Source organism: Pogona vitticeps, chromosome 2 (assembly GCF_051106095.1).
Source record: "Pogona vitticeps strain Pit_001003342236 chromosome 2, PviZW2.1, whole genome shotgun sequence".
NCBI lineage: Eukaryota > Metazoa > Chordata > Lepidosauria > Squamata > Agamidae > Pogona > Pogona vitticeps.
Window position 1 is genome coordinate 183,969,910 of NC_135784.1, and position 24,056 is coordinate 183,993,965.

General features: G+C 42.5%; 1 protein-coding gene across 7 annotated transcripts in view; it reads left to right on the top strand.

The window, feature by feature from the left end:
• Positions 1-24,056, top strand: part of TRIP10 (thyroid hormone receptor interactor 10) — a 92,180-nt gene that overhangs the window by 58,501 nt on the left and 9,623 nt on the right. For 4 of the 7 annotated variants that reach the window (XM_072991555.2, XM_078386617.1, XM_078386616.1 and 1 more), the window contains exons 4-10: positions 4,611-4,758; positions 6,394-6,456; positions 8,601-8,705; positions 10,708-10,836; positions 13,510-13,656; positions 15,260-15,463; positions 23,794-23,967. In XM_072991555.2, the coding sequence (XP_072847656.1) occupies positions 4,611-4,758; positions 6,394-6,456; positions 8,601-8,705; positions 10,708-10,836; positions 13,510-13,656; positions 15,260-15,463; positions 23,794-23,967 (970 nt within the window). The remainder of the gene's footprint in view (positions 1-4,610; positions 4,759-6,393; positions 6,457-8,600; positions 8,706-10,707; positions 10,837-13,509; positions 13,657-15,259; positions 15,464-23,793; positions 23,968-24,056) is intronic. The other 3 variants (XM_078386619.1, XM_078386620.1, XM_078386618.1) reach the window with 1 other exon arrangement.

Genomic DNA, 24,056 nt, shown 5'->3' on the forward strand with positions numbered 1-24,056 from the left:
CACTTAAATCCAATGACCCCTGAAAACAAAATTAAATTCCAAGAAAATGAAATGCCCCCCCAAAAAGTAACATGTAATGATTTAGTTGCAAGTGAATTTTAAGACGCAAAAAGAAATATAAAAAGGGCATAAAAACAAATGCAGGAACTAAAAATTTCAAGACAAAAAGTCTGCAACTAAATTAAAATTGGAGGAAAATATATATTTGTGCACACTGTAAAAAGGCTGCAGCCATCTGCACAGGTTTGGCTTGCTCCAGCGCCCCCCTACCGCCCCCCTTCTGCTCCAGCGCCCCCACGCCGCCCCTTTTTGTTCTACCACCCCCCTGAAAAATGAAATCGCCCCCTGGGGGTCATTATCGCCCACGTTAAGAACCACTGGTCTAGACTAGTGGTTCTTAACCTTTGTTACTCAGATGCTTTTGAACTGCAACTCCCAGAAACCCCAGTCAGCACAGCAGGTGGTGAAGGCTTCTGGGAGTTGCAGTCCAAAACTCCTGAGTAACCCAAGGTTAAGAACCAGTGGTCTAGACCAGTGGTTCTTAACCTTTGTTACTCGGATGCTTTTGAACTGCAACTCCCAGAAACCCCAGTCAGGACAGCTGGTGGTGAAGGCTTCTGGGAGTTGCAGTCCAAAACTCCTGAGTAACCCAAGGTTAAGAACCAGTGGTCTAGACGTATGTCTTCACCATTAAACTTGCTACACGTATTTATCCTCAGTAGTTGCTGTTTCAAGAGTATGACCCACTCATGACTGGATCCTTCCCTTAACTGCTTTATTGTTTGGTAAAGTACAGGCATTATAAGGAAACAACAAGAATATTAGTAGTAAATAGTTTCAGAATTACACACAAGGAAGATGGAAAACCATCAATAAACCTGAAACACCACACAAAATCTTAATCATTGACTCATAGTAAACAACATGTTTAGTCTGGTAAATGTATCATTCCAAAACAGAACTAATGTGGGACATCCCTGTATGAAAAAAAAATGCTTACCTTTAATATATTTATTTTCACTTGTATAAAATATAGGGTTGTAACCATCTGGGCCCCATTCCAAATTCTGAAAAACCATGAAGTCTAGGAGATTTCTTCTTTTTTATGCAATCAAAAGTACTGTGGCTGTCCATAAGAATGTAAAAAGAGCCATGCCTTCTTTTTCAGCAGTAAACAGTTTCAGGGGCCACAAACAGGTTATAAGCATGGTTTGTTAAACTAGTATGTGCTGCAGATATGAAAAAGTCTCTCTAGAGTCCCATTTCTTGTTATTTCAATGCAGCAAGACAGGTTGTTACGAATCCTAGCTACTTCTGAGAATTCGCACCTCTAAAGCAACAAACCAGACTTCCTTATCACTGTGCTTTGCACAATTTGTGCATGTTTTCTCTAGTTTAATGTCTCACAAAGGTGACATCCAACAGTTTAATTTTGTTTATTTTAAAAAATGTACAAAAATTAGTCTCACAAATCTGCAAATTGTCTCCGAGACTGGAAAAAATTCTTCACAGACAACAAGAAGCAACTTTGCACTTTCTCACTTGGCACAGGAGAACAAAATGATGATGGTTTTATATCCTTGATTTAGCTGAACACATTTTTTTAGCTGTCGTGGTTGGTAGCGGTTGATAGCATTTTGAGTATGCTTAAATCACCGTTAAAGCCATTTAAGCTGGTGGCTCTGTGATATCATGTAGCAGTGCATTCCGTAAATTAATTACACATTGTGTGGAGGAATGCTTTCTTTGGCAGTAGATGCACGATAGACAAATAAATTCCTTTATATGACTCTGAGTTCCAAGGTTGGGGGAGAGCAAGGTTTATTTTTCTTTATTCAGTTTTCTCACATCTTGGATAATTTTTATAAATCTTTTTTTCCCCACCACCTTCAACTTAGGTCTACCAATTGTGAAATGCTTGGTCTTTTCCTTATATAGAATATTCTCAAATCTCCTCTCCTTTTTGCTGTCCCTTTCTGATCTTTTCCATCTCTGTGATATCCTTAAAATGCAACAATGAAAATTGTACATAGTGTTCCAAATATTGTTGCAGAAGAGATTTATATGTGAATGTGAATATGTTCATATTCATATATAAATCTGTTTGGGGACTGTTTTCATTTTTTACGTATGAACGCAGGAGCGCGCGCACACGTAGCAATTGTAATATTGAGTGTATTTATAGAACTTTTCTGACTAATTCTTAGCATGGAGTCTGCTTTTTTCACTTTTGCTGCATGTTGTTGCCATTTTTATTGAGCTTCTCTGTGACATGATTCTAAGTCATCTTTCATGGTCCTCACTACTTAGTCATCACTTTAGCAGTAAAGGAAAAAAAATACTTGATTCATTTTAGGGGCTAGAGGAGATTTGACCCTTTGAATAAAGAAGGGCTTGCATTCAACAGCAGTGGTGGTAGTTTCAGAATCCTTGTTTTCCTGTTGGAACAGGCTGTCAGTAATATGCCCACCATCCCTCCTCTCCAATAATTTGGACACCATGTTTTTCCAAGACATTTTGCAGGACGTGTGGGTGACTGCTAGCTGGGACATCTGTATCCAGCAGCTTGTTCTCTGTACATTGACACCAAGCCCTAGGACATTTTGATGTCATATATTTAGGAATGTGATAAACATTAGATTATCTGGAGGTCTCCCATTGCTGTTCCATCATTCCTTCCTGCATTTACCATTTGCTAACTTTAATGGAAGCTTACAGAAACAAGAAACATATCAAAATGCCCCTCTAACTCTCTTCCTGGCTGTGTCTGTGTCAGGAGAAATGTTTCAATAAATTGAAGAAATTATGGAAAAGAGGGAAAAGAGGGATGATAATATTCAAAGAAAATGGATAATAAGTGTAATATATAAGATGTTAGTAGAGAATGAATATAAAACAATAGCCTTGAAACAGATATGCCAAGGAGATTTAAATAGTGAAGAAATGTGGAAGAGGATTTGGGGAGAAAGAATAATGAAAAATATGTCAGGAAAACTGTTATAGAGTAGTATGGAGATGATATGTAACACCAAGGAAACTGAATACAGTACATTGAATAATGAGTTATCATTTATATGTTGGAGATGTAAAGAAGAAAGGGTAATATGCTGTCATATGTGGCGGGAAAGTGAAGAGAAACAGAAGGAATGGATGATTATATTTAATGAGATTAAAGAAATTCTAGGGACAGATGCACAATGTCCAGTGTTAGCATTGTTAAATATATTCAGAAACAGTAAATTAGATAGGGGAAAATTGAACTAACTGTTGTTATGTTAATAGCAGCTGGATTGATATTTGCAAGGAATTGGAAATATAATCAATTGATGTTGGAAGAATAGTGCAATGAGATGTGGAATCTACTATTAGCGATAAATTAACCTGTGAATTGAAAGTTAGAAAAGTATTATTGAAGGAAAATAGTTTTAATAGGATTTGGAACCCTTTTTGTAAAATAAGTACAGTATTTACAAAACATAAACAGTATATACTAACATAAGAATCATTATATTTTTGGAAAGAGACAGTGCATGCACATATAAATTATGATGAAACGTGTTGGTTTACACTGTATATTTGAGTTGTGATTCTATTTGTCATTTATGTTTTTGTTTTTTGTTATATTATTTTTTTAAAGGAGAAGTATTCAGTTTTGCAGCTGTAGATTTAATTTTAACAAACCAGAAACCTTTTGGAGATTCTAGCTTGTTTTTTATTATTTAATTATAATAACCATGTGCTGGGACCAAATGGTTTCTTCTCATCTGAAACCTAGGGAAGTTGCTCAGTTTTCTAAGACACTTAAACAGGGAAGAGCCATTTTCTGAACAAAGTTTGAGAGAACTTGTACAGTGGTGCCTCACTTAGCGATGTTAATCCGTTAAGGAAAAAACATCGCTAAGTGATTTAATCGCTAAGCTATATTAAAAAGCCCATAGGAACATATTAAAACGTGTTTAATACGTTCCTATGGGCTAAAAACTTACCTTAAAGTGAAATTCCTCCATAGCGGCGGCCATTTTGGGTGCCTCTGAAGCAAGGCAAAACAGTGGCGGCCATTTTGTTTTTGCAACGGCCATTTTGGAACCGCTGATCAGTTGTTTAAAAAAGTTCGCTTTGCCATGATCGCTTCCCCATGATCATCACAAAGCGAATTTTAGCCATAGGGGACATCGCTAAGTGATCGCTCCAGCAATGGCCAAAAGTCCATCGCAAAGCGATTTCATCACTCAACGGAGCGATCGCTAAGCGAGGCACCACTGCCTGATTTATTAAACTTTTTTATTAACTTGTCATAAGTTAAACGTCCCTCGGCACACGTGCTCTCTCTCTCTCTCTCTCTCTCTCTCTCTCTCACACACACACACACACACACACACACACACACACACAGAGAGAGAGAGAGAGAGAATGAATTGGATCAAATGAACATTTGGCACAGACTTTTTGTAATTAGGATAAGTTAGGCAGTTCAGTACTAATATGCAATTTTAATAGTTTATGGAAAAGATCCCCTCAGTATGTACACTTTGACACAAATGTATGATGACCAGATTTATTGATATTGTAGGTACTCCAGGAGTAATTTATGCCTTGACTCTCTTATGCAGATTCTGCCAATATCAAGCTTTCCTCCAGATAGTGCAGGAGCTGAATGACTTCGCTGGCCAACGAGAGGTAGTAGCGGAAAATCTTCTGATGCGGATTTGTGTGGAGCTTGCCAAATACTCTCAAGAACTCAAGCAAGAGAGAAAATCGGTAAAGAACCTCTCACTCTGTAAGATACCCAACATGGCAGTCAATAAAATAAATTGGGGAACAAGCTGATTCTAGAGATGACTTGGTGGAGAAAGTGGGAGTAACAGGACCTCTGGGAAAGAGTGACCATATTCTACTAAAATTCTAAAAGCCAGTTTTAATTAACTCAGGACAATGATAAGTAAGGTCCCATGGCAGGAGATCCGAACAAGAAAAGGAGTCGAAGAAGGGTGGGAGTTTCTAAAAAAGGAAGTTCTAAAGGTACAACTAAAAACAATTCCAACAAGAAAAAAGGTGGGAGAAAGCAAGAAAGGCCGGGGTGGCTTCACAAAAAGCTCTGACAGGACCTGAAAACAAAAGAGGACTTGTATATAGGAAGTGGCAAGGAGGCCAAGTCACAAAGGAAGAGTACAGACAAGTAGCAAGGAATTGCAAGGATGACATTAGGAGGACAAAAGCCGAGAATGAGCTAATCTAGATACACTAAAAGCAACAAAATGCATTCTTCAGTTACGTGTGTAGCAAAAGAAAACAAACAGTGATTCAGCTATTCAGTGGAGATGGAAAATGAGAACAGAAGACAAAGAAAAGGCAGAAGTACTCAATTCCTATTTAGCTCAGTCTTTCCCCAAAATTCAGACTGTGATCCTCCAGACAAATGTGAAGTGCAAGTGGAGGGGACAGGACTGCAGCTGGAGATTGATGAAGAAATAGTCAAGGAATACTACTTTTAATTAGTTCAGATCTTTGCGAGCAGATGAACTGCATTTAAGAATATTGAAGGAACTGGCTGAAGAACTCTGAGAATCACTGTCCATTATTTTCTTGAAATCATGGGAAATGGGTGAGGTGCCAGATGGTTGGAGGGGGGGGCTAATGTTGTCCCTTTCTTCAAAAAGGGCAAAAGGGAGGAATCTGGGAACTATAGACCAGTCAGCTTGACATCAATCCCTGGGAAAATTCTGGAAAAAGATTGTAAAGTGGTCACTGTGCAAGCATCTAGAAAAGAATGCAGTAATAACTAGAAGGCAACATGGATTTTTCAAGAGCAAATCCTGCCAAACTAACCTGATCTCATTTTTTTGATTGGGTAACCTCGCTTGTAGACAGAGGGAATGCTGTAGACATAGTATATCTTGACTTCAGCAAAGCTTTTGACAAAGTGCCTGATGATATTCTGATTAGCTGGCTAACTAAATGTGGACTGCTGCATCTTCTATGGAAAATTTCTATGCTCCTTTTGAGATTGTCCTTATGGCATCTGCCATAGGAATGCTTATGTACTTACAAAAGCAGGGAAACTGAGCTGGACCAAAATAAATTCTAACATGCATATTGATGTGACAACCTAATTAGGCTAACCAAAAAAGGCATGGAAGATATGCGAAGCTATTGAGATTAACACCTCTTATTTAGCTTTTATAGACTGAAATTAAATCATGTAAAGGTAGCCATGTGCAGGTGGGTGCTAGAAAAGTCATTAAAATTGATGCCTGTGACTTTTCCTCTTTGAGGGTGTTTCTGGCATCGGATAATCTGAAAACATTTAGCAGAGGCCCAAACTGTTTGGGGCTCTTACAGGACTGGCAGAACTCTTCTGATGAAGACTTTCTCTCTTTTAACTTTCCTTCCTAGCATTTGCAAGAGAGCCGAAGGGCTCAGCAGCAGCTGGAGAACTCTTTCAAGCAGCTGGAAAATGTGAGTTCTCTGTTCAGGGGGGGAAAAAAATCTTCAACCTAACTTGACATGCTTTTTGCAGAGTTGTGAGGGTCACATGCTTGGAAGGCCTTAATATTACTTCTCTTGATTTGGCTGAGATTCAGAGCAGAAACACAGCTGTGGAGGTCATCGTTCCCCTTAGAATTCTCCAAACATTTGGTGGATGTGATGTGATGAAGATACAGAAAGGGGCTTTTTTTATTCTGAGAATGTTTCCTCTGTCCGTTCTTTACAGCAGCTTTGGGATTGGTTGGTGGAAAGCAGGGAGAGTGGCAACGTGTAAAGTAAGTGCTACAACTTGGCTTCAGGTCATTGGCCATTAAGTACTCTGTGTGGGCTCTGAAATTCTCCAAAAGCCTCTGAGCTTTTACAGAAATTTAAACCATAACTTTGGATCTTTGTCAGTGTGGGGCTAAAGCTTATTAATAGCAGAAGTATGTGTTCTCCAGAGACAAACCAATCTTTAGGAGCATCATCCAGGAGTTTGTTCTTCTGCGTGAGAGAGGATATAAGGAAAACTTGCAAGCAAATATTGGGGAAATAATTTGAAAATTATTACACACACCCTGGGTCCAGGATATATTAGCCTCCCCAAATTTTATATTTTTGGGAATAAATCTTTCTCTTGGTTCCAGTTCTCTTACATACACACTTGCTGTCGAAATGGCAGAGGGTGTTTTGGGGCAATTGCTCTTAGGATGCAGAATTTTCTCTCACAAGAGGCCAGGCTGGTCCTGTCCTTTCTCGGCAGCCCTGTTGTCAGCTGGCAAAGCCCTTTCTTTTCTGGCAGGCTTTCAATATAAAACCTGTTGCTCAGGAATGAATCTGTAACTACTTGTGTCTCCTTTTATTTTTAATACATTTTTTAAATTGTTCTAGAGGGATTTTATTTAGTGTCTTTTAATAATGAACATGTTCATTGTTTCTTAATGTAATTTTTCACATTTGTAATTATGTTTTTAAAATCATTTGTAAGCTGCGTTGGTTCTCTTTACAAGGAGAAAGGTGGGGTAGTAAATAAATACACATCTACATTTTGAATTTTTTTAAAATTTGCCTGGGGTTCAGGGAGGTGGAGATCACACAAATTATAGCTACCCCTCTGAGATATCTGGGGAACTTGCCAAACATTTGATGTGGACTTTTGAAATAAAGGATACCGTTGCTCAAAAGCAGGTTACCATAAAACAAGAATGTCTGCCTGCACGAGTACTCAAATTTTACACTGTGTGCACATGTAAAAACTGGGGTTTGGTCATCTAGTGCTTCCACTGCAGTTTCTCCTCCAACATGGTACACTGTTGCTTTTACCTTTTCTCCCACAATGGAATGGTCCTGTCTGTCTGTTAGTACATAAGGTTGTTCTGTTTGTTTGAGCTGAGATAGAACCTGCTTCAGGATTTTGGCCATGCATTAAAAGCTTAACCCCAGCGTATGGGCAATGTTTAGAGTGACCTTCCAGACACCTCAGTTTATTAACCTTGCTGGAGCTCCTTCTGGGTAAATACAAAAGGTTACCCCACCATCTGCATTGCAGGGACAGAACCACAAGAATAGCTGAAACATAGTATTGTTCTTTTCATAGCTATGCTATTCTAGAATGTATTTTAATTGTCTGATTATTCCTATACTATATATATTTTAGTAGTGTTGTTTCTATGATTTTTTATTCTTTATTGTTCTATGTTGTAAACCACCCAGAGTGCCCTTAGGCCAAATGGGTGCTGACTGAAAGAAAGAGAAAGAGAGACAGAGACAGAGAGAAGGATTGTAGACCTGCAAGCAGAACCTCTTGTTTAATATTATTGATTGCGTTGCACTTTGTTTTGAATGTGCCTGAGAAAGAATAACACAGATAATCTAAACATTTTAAGCCTGCCTCTCCTTGCAAAGCCCCAAATGATTAACAAAACCAGAGTATTCATGTGCAGCATGAGAATTCTCACCTGTTCTCGTCATCATCAAACTTATGATGCGCCCAAAAAATTAGTCACTGAAGTGTGAGCACATCAGCACGCCAATAAGAGAAGACACGGTCTGTTAGTGTCTTATCCCATACTTGTGTCTTTGGCTCACTTAATGTTCTTCTGGGTTGCTGCTCACTCACACTCTCTTTTCCACAGAGCAAGCGGAAGTTTGAGCGTGATTGCAGAGAGGCAGAAAAAGCTGTGGTGACAGCCGAGAAACTGGACCAGGATATCAATGCTACCAAGGCAGATGTGGAGAAGGTCAGAGCTTTGACTGGACGGTGCCACTGCTTCCTTCCCGGTGGGGAGGTCAGGTCGAAATGTGTACCCATAGTGGAAGTGATGAGCCAGGTGCTCATTCACTGCTCCTGAGGCCCAGCAATGAAACCCTGTTCAGTCTCGCCATGATTTTTCTTGTGCAGAGTTTCTAAACTCTAGGTTCTTTTTTCCAAATCTGAGGTCTTTCTGCAGGAAGGGAGCCCTTGGCCAACGTTTCCTCTAGAAAGGCAAGTGGTAATGTTGGTGCAGGCACTAGTAAAAACTGCAACAGAAAGAAGATCTGCCTAGAGTGGTATCAACCAACCAGATAGGCGGGATATAAATAAAATAAAATAAAATAAATAAGATCTTACTGAAAAAGTGGTGCTCTCCTGAGCCAGAGGAGTAGAGCCCAAATGTACTGCTGAAGTTGAGCAGGTCTGTTTCAGTAACTTGCCCTAATAGGAGGTGGCTTGGGTACTACATGTAGATTGTTTCAACCTCTTTGGACAATGAACTGTGTGTAAGAATAAAATACATTTTGGGCTCAGAGAGGCAAAATATTCCCAGCCTTTATAATTGATACTTTGCAGAGCCTAGAAAGTAGCTTCAAGAAATTCCTACTCAGTATGACCACTGACATGCTACTGGGCGCTGCTGGGAGTTGTCATCCAACTTAGTGACTTCTCTAAGTTTTGTTATATTGTTCCACAGCAAAAGAGACCTGAGGCTTTTGTGCACATGAAGCAAGAAGTCCTTAAATTGATGAGAACACAATTCTACTGTTCCTGTTTCTTGTTGAATATCAGTTAGTTATACAGGACCATTTAAAAAAAAGTAATACTGGGGCAAAGGGCAACATATTTATATATTTTTGAAATAAATCTTTAGGGTCCCAAATGTTCTGGGCTGAGTTTAATACCTACAGGTGGATTTGGACAAGTCTGTTCATAGAATCATAGAATTGTAGAGCTGGAAGAGACCCTATGCAGTGAAATACCTTGTCAAGGTAGCAGGTGTGCCTCTAACTCCGGGGTGGGGCTCCAGAAGAATAGTGCCCAGAGGCTCCAGAGGAATAGGAGCTGCTTTATGGAGTAGTGGCTGACTCTTGTACCAGAAAATTCTGGGATCAGAGGTTAATCTTGCCTTGAACTTACTAGATACTCTAAAACACTGGTAGGTATCCTAAAGTACATTAACCTTCTGTCTCCTAGCCAAACTCCCTTGACTTTGTAATGTAGATACAGTATATAGTTCTGACACAAGTGTTGGAGAATTCTTATTTATAGTGCTTGATGAGCTAACATGAGGTTCTCAGCATAGAGAGCATACAAATAATTTGGTAGTGATTACAATGTTTCATTATTGTACACATATATTTCTACTGAACATCAGGATAGTATCCATTAACTTAGCCAGTTTTATCTTCATAACTTGTAAGGCACATCTTCTCCAAAGACACAGTTCTCATTAAGTTTGTAAACTAGGGTCTAAGATTTTACTGCTTTAGGCTCATATGATTTTGAAACTTTGTTGTTGTTTTTTAAGAAAAGGAAACCTTTGTTTAAAAACAACAACACTGTGTCTGGCAGGGTGTGCTAAATTCTCCTTGATGTTTGCCTTTCTAGATGAAAGTAAATTTTGGAATGGAGAAGCAGTTAGTCATTCAAGTTCTCATCTGGTGTAGCACATCCCAGACACAAGTTTGTGCCTTGGTCAGAACAGAACAAGAGTATCATCAACTCACATGTTACAGGGGAGCAAGAATTTGATGCCAGCTCTTCCTGTTTTTTTCAGTATTTTGGCCTTTCCCCTAGTATTGTTCTGTTTTATGGCCCTGTATAACAGTAATCAATTCATTCAGTTATATCATTTGAGAAGGAGCATTGTCCTACTTCATCTTCTGTCCCCCTTCCTTCCTATGGAATAAGAGATGTTGAATTTTTTATAGTTCTAGAGTTCATAGTAATATGGTCATTACACACAATGTATCAATTTTTTCCAGGCCAAACAACAGGCCAACCTGCGTAGTCACATGGCCGAGGAAAGCAAAAATGAATATGCTTCGTATCTGCAAAAATTCAACCACAATCAGAGCCAGTTCTACTTTCTGGAAATACCACAGATTTTCAATGTAAGTCTCGGGCATTTCTGTGGGGGAAGGCTTGCTTTGATTTTTGTGCCCCTTTTCTATACTGAATGATCCATTAAAGCAGCCTGGGACAAGCAGTAAAAATAAAACGAAAGTTTTGAGTCAGTAACACAGTTCAATTCAAAGTGTGGGTTTTAAATTATAAAGCCCTAAATAGCTTGGTTCCAAGCTATCTCAAGGACCATGTCTCTCATTATGAGCCTGCTCAGGTGTTAAGGTAATCAGAGGGGGCTTTTCTCTCAGTCCTGTCATCATAGGTGTGTTTGGTAGGGACACGAGAGAGGGTTTTCTCTGTTGCTGCACCCAGACATTAACTTGAGGTCAGGCTGGCCCCATCTTTGCTGGCTTTCCACAAGCAGCTGAAGACCTTTCTCTTCAAAAAGATTTTCCCTTAGTGATTGGGTGTCTTGAGTAGGGTTTTTCAATGAAGTGTTGTGCCTGGTTGCTTTGAATCTGTTTTTGGTAATGATTTTGTTTACCATTTTTCATGTGGCCTTTGACTGATTCTTTTAATATTTGTATACTTACTTTTTTAGTTTTAAAATATTGGCTTTTAATGATGTAAGCTGCCTTGGATTCTTTTGAAGGAGAAAGGTGGAGTAAAAATATTCTAAATTAATTAAATGAATAAATAATATTCCTACAACTTTGTACCTTCTGATGTTGGCACGTTGCAGCCCTGTGTTCTTGAATTATCAACATATAAACTGGGCAGTAGAAGTTGCTCTAAAATTGGACAGACAAAAGAATTTTTAAATCCTAAGGATTACAAAAAAAGTATTTAAAAAGTAGATTTGAACTTGGTCACCTGAAAACTTCCAGCAGAGTGTAGGCCTCATGGACTTTGTCAGAAGAATTCAACAAAATTGAGCCTGTTCCAGGTACATTTTTGTCCTGGTTCCTAGGAGCAGAGTAAATTATCTCTTACCTGTAGCTTCTGTACCTTCAGATGTTAGTGAGGCCCTCAGTCTCCCTCCAGAGATAAAACAGGCTGGTAGGTTGACACACAGAACAGCTGGCTTTGTGGATACCTTCCATCTTAGGCCACTGCAGTCCTGTTAATCATTGATCCTACAAGAAGGCTTCCCACAGTTTGGGAAAGGGACCAGGTTTGGTATGAAGATGGCTGCTTACCTTTGGCAAGATTCTGGTGGCATAGCAGCAAAGAAAGAGATTTGGGGGACTGCAAGTGGAATTTCCTTGCTCTAGCCTTAGGGTGAAAAGCCAGAGCGGGCAGGACTGAAGGGTTGTGAGGAATCTTCTTATCCTTCTACTAGACTTCGTCTGATAGTGTCTTTCCTATTATTTTCCAGCCCCATAAAGGTGGGGTATGTATGTGGGTATGTTTATTTTGCTCGTTCAGTCACTATGCTGTTGTCTACTTTAAAGCTGGCTATGTTGGCATATACTCAAATCTTCTGTCTAAGTGCCTTTTTGATATACTGTACTGTAATGCAGAAAGGTGCAGGCCACAAGCTGCATGTACCACACACTTGCTTGTACACCTCTCTGTCCTCGCCTTGCCATGGCTGATTTTGCCACTGTGTGACAGATATGTGGCTGGAGACTGAGGACAGCCGAGGACAGGTTCTGTGGAGTGCCTAACATGCAGGCCACCTTGCTGTAGCAATCTAACAAACATGTACGACTATTTAGAAAAATAAATCCCCCCCTTTAATACCTTAAAAATAAGATTTTAAGGCATTTAAAAAATTAAACAGCCAAGAATTTTTTTAAAGTTCTCCTTATCCTCTTGTGACTGAAAAGTTGCCTCCACAAATTTAAAATCTGCAAATAACAATTATTCCTATATTGATTACAATCCTAAATATGATACAAGATGTGTTTTCCTCCAATATAGCCAAAGTAACCACAATCTGGGATTCTAGGTTTTGTATAGATTTAGGTATGAGATTTTTAGAAGTCAAAAGCTTGGTTCTTTTGAGGAGTTCAAAAACTCAGAGGTTTTAATTACAAGGAGTTTTCCTACCTCCTGTTGCATTTATTGGATCATTCCTCCTTACCCACCCTAGACTTTCTACTCCTTTCTAAAAAATCTGAAGGGGATCATATCTGGTTAATGCAATATTTGGTGCATTGTGATGAAGTAGTGTAATAGATTTAACTTAAACTACCAAATCCTCTGTCAAAAGTTAATAATGATGAGGATGATAAGCTGTCAAGTCAATTCTAATTTATGTGGACCCTTTTCGGGGTTTTCCAGGTAGAGAATACTCAGAAGTAGTTTACCCTTCCCTCCTTCTTGGGTCCACTCCAGGACTGTACGGGTAGCCCCAAGGCTACATAGGCTCACTTTAAGCCCAGGTGGCATAGTGGAGGCAACATTGAACTCCCAACCTCTGGGTCAACAGAGAGATACCTAAACCACTGAGCTATCCAGCCAGCTTCAGTCAAGGATTAGCTCATTTTAAAAAACAAACAAACCCCAAAGCAATAATAATGGGATGGTAGTGCTTATCATGCCCTTTTAAATTTGGAAACCAATCTTACATGCCGTGTTGGCTGCAAGGCAGAAAGGACTGATAACCAGGCAGGCTTCATTTGGTCAGCGAGCGACGTTATCTCAGCTAGGGAGGGAGTGACTCATCCGCAGGATCTTGCAGTATCACTTGTGCTTCCTTCCTCTGTCCTTAGAAACTGCAGGAAATGGATGAAAGACGGACACGGCGCCTCAAGGAAGGCTATAGCATCTTTTCAGAGACGGAGCAGCAGGTCATGCCTATCATCGGCAAGTGCCTAGAGGGCATGAAGGCAGCAGCGGACGTGGTTGATGAGAAGAACGTGGGTGCCTGTCAGATGATTTGTAGAATGCCCTCCCCCGCTCCCCATGTAGTCTAGAAGCTGGAAGTCAGATGGTCTGCTGACTCGTTCAAAAGGCCTTTTCCAGCTTTTCTCTCCCCAGTACTTTTCGATGTGCCCAACTATCCTTCCCATCTTTCCTAGCAATCTTCAGTCTTGCCAACATGTAGGTTGCTTTCCAGAGTCGAATCCCTGTTCAGTGACAGAGGACATATTTTCCACTCGGAAGATCCCAGATTCAATCCCAATATATCCAGACTGCTCGCGGGGTTCCATTAGTGGTATGGTTTTATTTTGAACCGGCCGACAAAGGAGTTGCCAAATTTTGCAGTGAAGCCTGCCCTTAGCTTCCAGAAGTCAGAGTGGTACTGTGAGTCAGAACCTGCACATTAATCACAACCACAGCTCAAAATGAAGGTGACCTCAAATTTCCTCCATAAGAATTGTCTGTTGCTCCTTAACATTGTAGGCATTTGGGGGTGACGAGTGAGTGGACATATCTGCCCTGATGTTCAAAACTCGGGTGTAAAACAATAGAATGAAGGTGTCTTTCTGGCTTAGCTTTCATCTTCAAAAGCTAAGCTAGATGTAGGGCAAACCATACAGACAGTCCATACCGATCTGTGAAGCTACCTTGTGTTGTATTGATTTCAGTCCCATTCGATTGGGATGGATCATGTGTGCCCTGTGGGATTTTTGAGCCCTTGTACCTAAGGTCCTTTCTCTGGTGGTGCTGGCATTGTATGGGATCCTTCTGCAGGATTCCACATTAAAACTGAACTGTGCTTCTGACTCAGGAAGCAGCCCAGTTGCTCAAATATAGTGGTGCCCTGCATAGCGACGTTAATCCGTTCCAGGATTAACGTCGCTATCTGGAAACATCGCTACACGGAACGTAAAACCCCATAGGAAAGCATTAAACTCCGTTTAATGCGTTCCTATGGGGGAAAAACTCACTGGTAAGTGAAGATTCCCCATCCGGCCGCCATTTTTGCCGCCTCGGTAAGCGAGGGCAGGGCGCGAAAATGCTGTGGGCGGCCATTTTGGAACCACTGATCAGCTGTTTTCTAAACATCGCAATGCAAAGATCGGTAAGCGAAACGCTTACCGATCATCGCAATGCAATGTTTTGCCACCTAAAACATCGCAGTGCGATCACATTAGCGATCGCAAAAAACTCATCACTATGCGAATTCGTCATTAAACGGTGAGCTCGTTAAGCGAGGCACCACTGTATTATTAATCCTGCCAGCCTCATAAGAGTCTACAAAGGTACTGAGAGGATTGAGAGGGACTTGGTGCCTGTTGCTTTGGTTCCGCTCTTGTTTTTCATAAGAGTGATTTATGCTCAAAAGTATTGGGCTTCTTACATTTGGGGTTGGTTGTTTAATCCAGACTTTCAGTGGCTACCCCATGTACTTTGACTGCTGCTACTATAACATGGCTGGATGCTACTGCGGATTAATACGGGGTTTTACTGCTCAGCTCTAAGGTTAGTTCTGATTTAGATTGGGTTGCACCTTGGATGAGGGCTTCTTTTTTTACATGAGCTTATTGTTCAGAAAGCTGTCCTTCTCCCAACTAGGACTCACAGGTTCTCATTGAACTACACAAGTCTGGCTTTGAGAGGCCAGGAGACATGGATTTTGAAGATTTCAGCCAGCCTATGAACCGCACCTCATCAGATACTAGCCTGGGCACACCTCGTGGCACCTTGGATGGTCGACTTGACCCCCGTTTGCTGAGCAAGAATAAAGGAAAACGCTGGCCCTTCAGCAGGAAGAACAAGGTGAGGGCTCTCATCAAGGGCTGGCTATTTCCTGAAGGAGGAGGGGGGTGGTAGCTTCTCTCTTCCTTCTCTTTCTGTTTCCAGGATCCCCAGAGCTACGTACTAAGTTCTCTTGCTCGCTCTGGCTGCAGTTGGAGAGGAGTGAGAAGGGTACAGTGGGGTAAGCTGTTGTGTTCATTGCTGCCCCAGGGCTTGGCACCTCTTAGGAGCCCTGGATCTTCAGCAGACGTTTTAGTGCAATATGGCATGGATTTGCCGTAATCCCACTACAGCTGTCCATCCCTAGATCACTGAGTCACTTTGCCCAGCTAGAAAGCAGTACTATATGCAAGATAGCAGAGAACAGCTTTTGTCATTTTCATTTGGTCTCTTGCTGCCTCCTCCCTCCTTTCTGGCTGCTTATACTAGTCCTCATGACAAAGCTTTCTCCTGCAACATTTCGGGCTGATCTCGTGCTTCCCAAGAACATACGTTTGTATCAGAATAACTTTTGGGATTTGTGTCCGCCATGAAAGGGCCATGGCAGAAAGGTCACTCCCCTCTGCAGCCAGTGGTCAGGACAGACTTCTGCCCTTCACCTCATCCAGATCCCTGCCACCATAGAAGCCCTGGATCTTCTGCCCCACCTCCCAAACCTGCTAATCTAAGATATAGTCCTCAGCTGTAGCTGTCACTCAAGGGCAGGTTTTATTTTTTTCTGCAATCACTACTTGACCTCTCTATTTACATTGTGGAATGGGCAATGGCAGAGGTCCAAGATTTGCTTCAGTGAGTCCTTGCTTTTCCTACTAGTTTACCCAAGCAACCCCTTTTGTAGTTGTGCACAGGATAAATTACAGTGGAAGGTCCATTTTAGCAAAGGTATCCTCCCTTCCCCTGTATTCCTTTTTCTTCCACCCAGTCACCTGCCACAAAATATTGAATGTTCCAGGCACCTGCTTTTCCCCCCTGAATTTTGTCCTGCTCTCCAGCTCCTTTGATGTTTGCTCTGGGCTGTATTTTTGCCCCTCAATCCCATGGGCCTTATATATCCTACTATGCAGACATCATAACAGTGCCAGACTTGGCTGCCTTGGCTGACTTCTGTTGCTGGCCTGTCGTTTGCTTTCATCACTTTTTCATACTGCATATTTTTTTCCATGTCTGCTGCGTTGTTTCTCAGCCTTTGGATATTTGTAAGCTTGCTGCGCTTTTCTTCTTGCTTGTCTGTGGATATGCGCAGGTTTTAAAGAAATAAGAGCTCTAGCCATTTTCTAGGTCTTTCTCAGAAACAAGTTGCTGAAGTCCATTCCTGCAGGTGAAATACACTGAAAGATATGATGGCCTCTATTTGTTTTTTGCTGCTTATATTTATGGGCTGCTCATAAGCTGTGCCGAGCCACCAGCAGAGCTAGGGAAAGTGTTGTTTTTCACTTTTGCCTTTGCTTTGCTCTCCTCTGCTTTGCTAGATGCCCCACGGTTGTATTCTGGGAGCTGTGCTCCAAAAAAGTAACTTTTCCAAGCTCTGATTCTCCTTCCTATTGGTAGTTAGACTGCTCCTTCCTTAATTAACACTCCCTTTCTGAAATCTATGAATTTACAAAAAGACTGGTCTATGCAATTAGAATGCCTTAATTAATGAAGAAAAACATTGCACTAAGTACCAAATTCGTATTGGTTAATTACACTGGCTTAAGTGTAATGGTGCAAATTGCAGTAGTAAGCTGCAGCTGGCTAACATGTTTTTTTCTTCTATATCTCTTGTCATGTATCAGTCTTGGGATCTGGTGCATAATAAAGTGGCTACATGGAGTTCGCCACTGTCATTTATTCCATTGCACTTATACTGGTATGACTAACCTGTCAGATTCTGACCTGTACTTATTCAGAACTGTTTGAAGAAGAATGCTTTTGCTGGCTAGGGGAGGAAAACTTTCTTGGTGGGAATCCCGGAGCCTGACAGCAGCCACCAAACATCTCATCCCACCAACCATGCCTAAAAACGTTCCAGCGCCTGAAAGAAAGGCCTCCCCCAAAAAAGCCAGATTGCCAGTTGTGGAGGTCTTTGTAGGTCATAAGCAGCCCCTTCTGAGTTGTGCCCAGAAACAGACCGGGAGCCACTGGCGCTGCCATAAGAAGGACATGGCTCCCCCTGTTTCTGAACACTTTTCAGAAACACTAACAGATGATGAGAAATGTTCATGGTTATTAAAGAGTAACTTTCACTGTACTGTATTTAATTATTAAAATCATCAGTAGTTGTAAATGGTTTCTGCAAATGGTAATTAATTGACATAAGGAATCGCTTTTTTAAAAACATAAATGATTTCCAATCTGTTACATACAGCACTGATGTTACCTGTCTGTCATGGGTTTGGAGGGAAAGTTCCATCCTATGGGGAGTGGAAGGCGGGACATCAGGAGGAGGGGCTGTACTGTATATATATGTGGAACTTGTGTGGAGAAGTGAGAGGAGAAGAGGAGAAGCTGGGAGAAGAAGCTGGTGTGGGAGTCTGTGTGTCAGACAGGGTACTACTGTGTGTCAGTCAGTACCTACCTGATAGGTTCAGGTGTCTTTATGGGTAGCCAGAACTGATAGGTTCAGGGTCTGTGCTTTATTTAAAGGTGTTCTGTGTGAACCAAACTGGTGTATGTATGATTGAGACTAAGCCACGTTACTGTATCTTATTCACTTGATCATTTTATTTTCCCTGTGTGTTAGTTAAATAAACCTTATTCCTTTGTTTGGTAAAAATCCATCCCTGGTCTGTGTGACTCCTTACAGGGAATGGTTGGTGGCAGCTTAGTGAAACTGTGGCATATCCCAGTAGGTCTGGGGTTGTCACATTGATTGGTGTCCAGCGTGTGGGATACGACTGGTCCAGTTGTCCAGTGGTCCAGCAAAGCCTTGGCAAGTGTGCCCAGAGCAAGGGGGGTCTAGTCAGGGACAATCTGAGAGCACGTAGGTAATCTTCTAGGCTTACCTCACGGGGAGGTAGGCTAGTGGAAGAACGTGTAACCTCAGATTGGGGACTAGATTAGGGAGCTCTGAGGCAACCTGTTTTGGCGGGAAAAGGCTGAGGCAAAGCTGAGTGAAGTAGCAGTGATCTAGCCTGTCTGCTGAGAGGCCTAGCAGAGGGGAGTGGACTCTGGCTGGCAACAGTTGCAAGTTAGTGCTGAAAGAACAGCAGCAATCTATAGAAGGCTGTTCCTGAGGCAAAGGAAAAAAGTGGTCGCTTTATTTTGAGGCTTGACTTTTGAAAGCAGCCTGTTCTGGGGGGGGGGGGATTATGCCCTTGACTCGAAGCCAAATGGCAGAAATGGGTGAAGTGAAAGACCCACAGGTGGACCAAGGTTCTGAGGAAGAATTTGGCTCAGTGCAGGATGAGAGCATGGGAGAGCAGAACCCAGAACTCAGGAAAATGCTCCTAGCCCAACAGCATGAACTGAGGGTGAGGGAAATGGAGGAAAGATTAGAGAGAGAAAGGATGGCGTTAGAGAGAGAGAGAATGGAAATGGAGAGGGAGAGAGAGAAAATTGCTCTGGAAAAAGAAAGGATGGCGTTTGAGTTAAGAAAATTGGAAATGATGAATCAGAATAATAATAACAATAGGGATTCTGAGGTGGGCCAATTGTCTAAAACTGACCTGAAGAAATTCCCTGTATACCACAAGGGAGATTGCCCTGAGGTGTTCTTTTCCCTAGTGGAAAGAGCGTTTGTGGACTTCTCAGTAAGGGAAACTGAGAAGATGACCATTATGCGATCTTTAATCAGTGGCAGCCTGGCAGAAGTCTATGCAGAGATGCCAGAGGAACTGCTAAAAGATTTCGCTGAGTTTAAAAAACTGGTGTTTGCCAGACATGGGATAAATGCGGAACAGCTGAGGCAGAGATTCAGGTCACTCACCAAGAAACCAGAGCAGACTTTTACCCAAGTGGGGGCCCAACTGGTGAGGCTGCTAGAGAAATGGCTATCTCAGGAGGGGACAGAGACCTTCCAGCAGCTTAAAGACCTGATAGCGCTGGAACAGTTTTATTCAGTCCTGCATGGGGAACTGAAGTTCCAGGTGAGGGAAAGGAAACTGAAATCTGTGGCAGAAGCGGCCGAGATCGCAGATTTTATTTCCCAAATAAGAAAGCCCTTAGGTGAGGGGAAATCTATGAGCAAACCTAAAGAAACCTACAGCAAGTACTCTCAGGGACCAGGGAGAAACCAGCAAGGGGGAGGGACCCATGGTGAAGGGAAGCCCTCAGACATGAAACCAAGACCTCAGATTTTGGAGGGAAAACCAAAACCAGATGAGAAAGACTCCAAGTACAGCAGAAAATGTTATTTCTGTCAAGGAAAGGGCCATCTAATCTCAGAGTGTGAGAAATTAAAGCAGCTAAAAGGAAATGTGCCTCATGATTTGAGTGGAACCAAGCCAAAAGCTGTGTTCTGTGTCCAGAAAGAGCAAAGCTCCTTGTCACTGAGGGAGCCTGTTGCCATGGCTACTCAATCTGGAACAGTTACATCTGCTGATCAGGCTGAGGAAAATGGTCCTCTTGTGGAGGTCAAGCGCTGCTTACTAGTGAGAACAGATTCGCAGTTGTTTGAAACCGCAGGGGTGGACGTAGGAATACTTGACCATCAGTATAGGGGGCTAAGGGATACTTGTTCCCAGGTGACCCTGTGCCATCCAGATATTATTCCTAGGGAGTATATAATCCCGAATGAGAGCCTAAAGGTGGCAGGGATTGAGGGACAGGTGATCTCGCTGCCAGTAGCTGAGGTACCTGTGAACTTTCAAGGCTGGAGGGGAGTATGGCGGCTAGCGATTTCATCGACTCTGCCAGCAGCCGTGCTTGTGGGAAATGACCTGGCTGAACATGTGAAACGGGTGCTAGTGATTACACGCTCACAAGCTACCACGGGGACAGTTCAGGGGGGTACTGATGAGCCCGAGACGGAAGCAGAGGGGAGTTCCGAGGCTGTGGTGGAAACCTTAACCACAAACAGCAAATTTGGCCAAGAGCAAAAGGCAGACGCCACTCTCCAAAAGTGTTTTGAACAGGTGACAGACGCCCAGCTAACACCTGAAACCCCAGTGAGATTTCGAGAGAAAAAGGGAATTTTATATAGAGAGACCCTGAGGAATATCTCAAAAGGGGGAGATGGGATCAGAAGTCAGCTAGTGGTACCTGAAAAGTATCGCCCCATGATCTTACAAAGGGGGCACTCTGACATGTTTGCTGCACACTTAGGGGTGAACAAAACACAGCAGAGAATCACACAGAATTTTTACTGGCCTGAAATAGGGAAACAGATCAAGGAGTTCTGTAAACAATGTGATGTGTGTCAGAGGCAGGGGAATAACCGTGACAGGACCAAAGCAAAGTTGTGCCCTTTGCCTGTGATTGACACTCCGTTCAAATGTATAGGGGTGGATATTGTGGGACCTTTGCCCAAGGCCACAAAGAGGGGGAACAGGTTCATTCTCACCATTGTGGACCATGCCACGAGGTACCCTGAAGCCATACCCTTGACTAACATTGAAACTAACACAGTGGCAGATGCCTTGGTGGGGTATATGTCCAGGATGGGATTTGCCTCAGAGATAATCACAGATTTGGGCGCATCGTTTGCCTCGAAGCTCATGAAACGGTTATGGCAAATCTGTGGAATTAAACACAAGGAAACCACTGCCTATCACCCCGAAAGTAATGGGTTAACGGAGAAGTTCAATGGGACTCTGATGCGCATGATAAGGGCTTACTTGGCAGAGAATCCAAACAATTGGGACCAGAAGCTGCAATCCCTTTTGTTTGCTTATCGATCAGTGCCACAAGCCAGTACCGGGTTCAGTCCGTTTGAACTTTTGTTTGGGAGAAGGGTGAAAGGGCCACTTGATTTAATCAAACAAAATTGGGAGCAGATCACCCAGGATGACCCACAAGATGTTGTGACATTTATAGACTCTTTAAGGAATGACCTAAAGAGAAACCTAGAGCTAGCAGCAGAGACCCTGCAAGCTCAAAAGGTCAGAAAGAAAGCTTGGGATGACCAGGAAGCCAGGGAGAGGCACTTTAACCCAGGGGAGGGAGTGCTTTGGCCTAGGCCCTGCAAAGAGAACAAACTGCAGCTGGGTAGCCCAGAAATAAAATACTTGGGTCACATGGTAGGGGGAGGAGTGATCAAACCCCTAGAGGCCAAGATAGAAGCCGTTCGTGATTGGCCCAGACCCAACACCAAGAAAAAAGTCAAATCATTTCTTGGGTTGGTGGGCTACTACAGAAAGTTCATCCCGAGGTTTAGCGAGATAGCGACTCCGCTGACCGATCTGACGAGGAAGAAGGCTGATGACCGCATCCCGTGGACCAGCGACTGTGAGGAGGCGTTCCAGAGGTTGAAGGAGGCCCTCATCAACTATCCAGTGCTGCGTGCTCCAGACTTCGACCAGGAGTTCATCATCTACACCGATGCGTCTAACAGCGGGGTAGGAGCAGTTCTTTGCCAGGAGGATGAGAATGGTGACCAGCATCCAGTGTCCTACCTGAGTAGGAAACTCCAGAAAGGTGAGAGACATTTGGCAACCGTGGAAAAGGAGTGCCTGGCCATAGTCTACGCGATCCAGAAGGCCAAGCCTTACATCTGGGGAAGACATTTTATTCTGTGCACTGACCATTCACCACTGCAATGGTTAAAGACAATGAAAACCCACAATAGCAAACTTATGAGGTGGGCTTTAAACCTGCAAGACTATGACTTTGAAGTGAAGGTGGTCAGAGGGTCAGTGAACTGTGTTGCTGACGCCTTGTCAAGAAGACCCGAAGAATGAAGACGGCGAAAGAAACATGGACTATGTATATATTTTGGTGACCAAAGGTTAAATGTACTTGTTTATTTGACATGCTTGGTTTGTATGAATAAAGGTAACTTGATGTATTGGAAATGGTAAATGTTTAAATGCCTAATTGATATGTTTATCCTAGAGGAAGTGTGGTATTGTATGTTATTGAATAATTGTTTTTGTATGTTTTGGATCCAGGTTGTTTTTTGGAGAAAAGCACTTTAGCTTTCCCCGTACAAAACAACTTATAAAGAGGGGAGGTGTTACATACAGCACTGATGTTACCTGTCTGTCATGGGTTTGGAGGGAAAGTTCCATCCTATGGGGAGTGGAAGGCGGGACATCAGGAGGAGGGGCTGTACTGTATATAAATGTGGAACTTGTGTGGAGAAGTGAGAGGAGAAGAGGAGAAGCTGGGAGAAGAAGCTGGTGTGGGAGTCTGTGTGTCAGACAGGGTACTACTGTGTGTCAGTCAGTACCTACCTGATAGGTTCAGGTGTCTTTATGGGTAGCCAGAACTGATAGGTTCAGGGTCTGTGCTTTATTTAAAGGTGTTCTGTGTGAACCAAACTGGTGTATGTATGATTGAGACTAAGCCACGTTACTGTATCTTATTCACTTGATCATTTTATTTTCCCTGTGTGTTAGTTAAATAAACCTTATTCCTTTGTTTGGTAAAAATCCATCCCTGGTCTGTGTGACTCCTTACAGGGAATGGTTGGTGGCAGCTTAGTGAAACTGTGGCATATCCCAGTAGGTCTGGGGTTGTCACACTTTCTAGGGCACCGTTTTGAAGGGAAAGGCCAATAGGGGTGGACTGTGTCAAATGGAGAGGTAAGAGAGCAAGAGGGGTGAGGAAATGATGGCTCTTGCTCTCCGCAGGATAGTCTGTTCTTCTGAAGCCTCGGCTCCGGTCTCACCACGGACTTGAGCCCCTCTCCCTTCAAACCCACACCTCCTTTGGCACTGACATTTAGGGCCATCCTTTCTCCTCAGCCTCCAAAATGGTGGTTCCAGGAATTTCAGAGGTGGGTGGCTCTGGGGCTTCTAGGCCATATGGGAAGGCTTGTGCCCACATGGACAGTCCATTCTGTGTCTTGGCTTGACTCTTTTCTTCTGTCTTGTATCTGCGCCTTACCAGTGAGGTGTTGCTCTGCATTTTGTGCTGTTGCCTCCTGCCCTCTTCCCCTGTGTGGTCTTGGTTTTTTTTTATTACAGTGCATTCCTGTTATATTGAGTATACCATATTGCCTTTTCAAGTGCATGAAGTAGCCGTAGTAGCCAGTATAAGAAGTGAATTTAGCCACTGCTACTTAGGGCAAACGGTTACAAGCAAACAAAGTAGCCAAATATTGCTCTGCATTGTAAACGTGTACAGTATAGATGGAATGTACTGTAATTTTCCTCTTTGGGGTTTGTGTATGTGTGTGTGTGTACCTTTTTATTTTCTTACGGTGTTTTTTTTCCCCATTCTTTTGTGTGTGTTTTCATTTCTTGTTCATGGCCCTTGTCTGTCGCTAGCTCCCGCCCCCTCCCCTGTCCCCCTTAAATTGCCCCTCATCTTCCCCTTCTTCATCTTCCATCAATGGACCTCCATCTCCCAAATTCACCCGTGACCCCCTGTCTTACTGTTTGAACGAGATCAATAAGACAGTCAAACCCCGCATCACGTCCTTCCGCAGTCTCAAACGGGGGGTAAGTGGATAATTTTTGTTTGCTAAATCAGCGTCATATATCTGCTGTTCCCAAAAGCGCCTGCCTGCCTGCCTGCCTGCCAAGGAGCA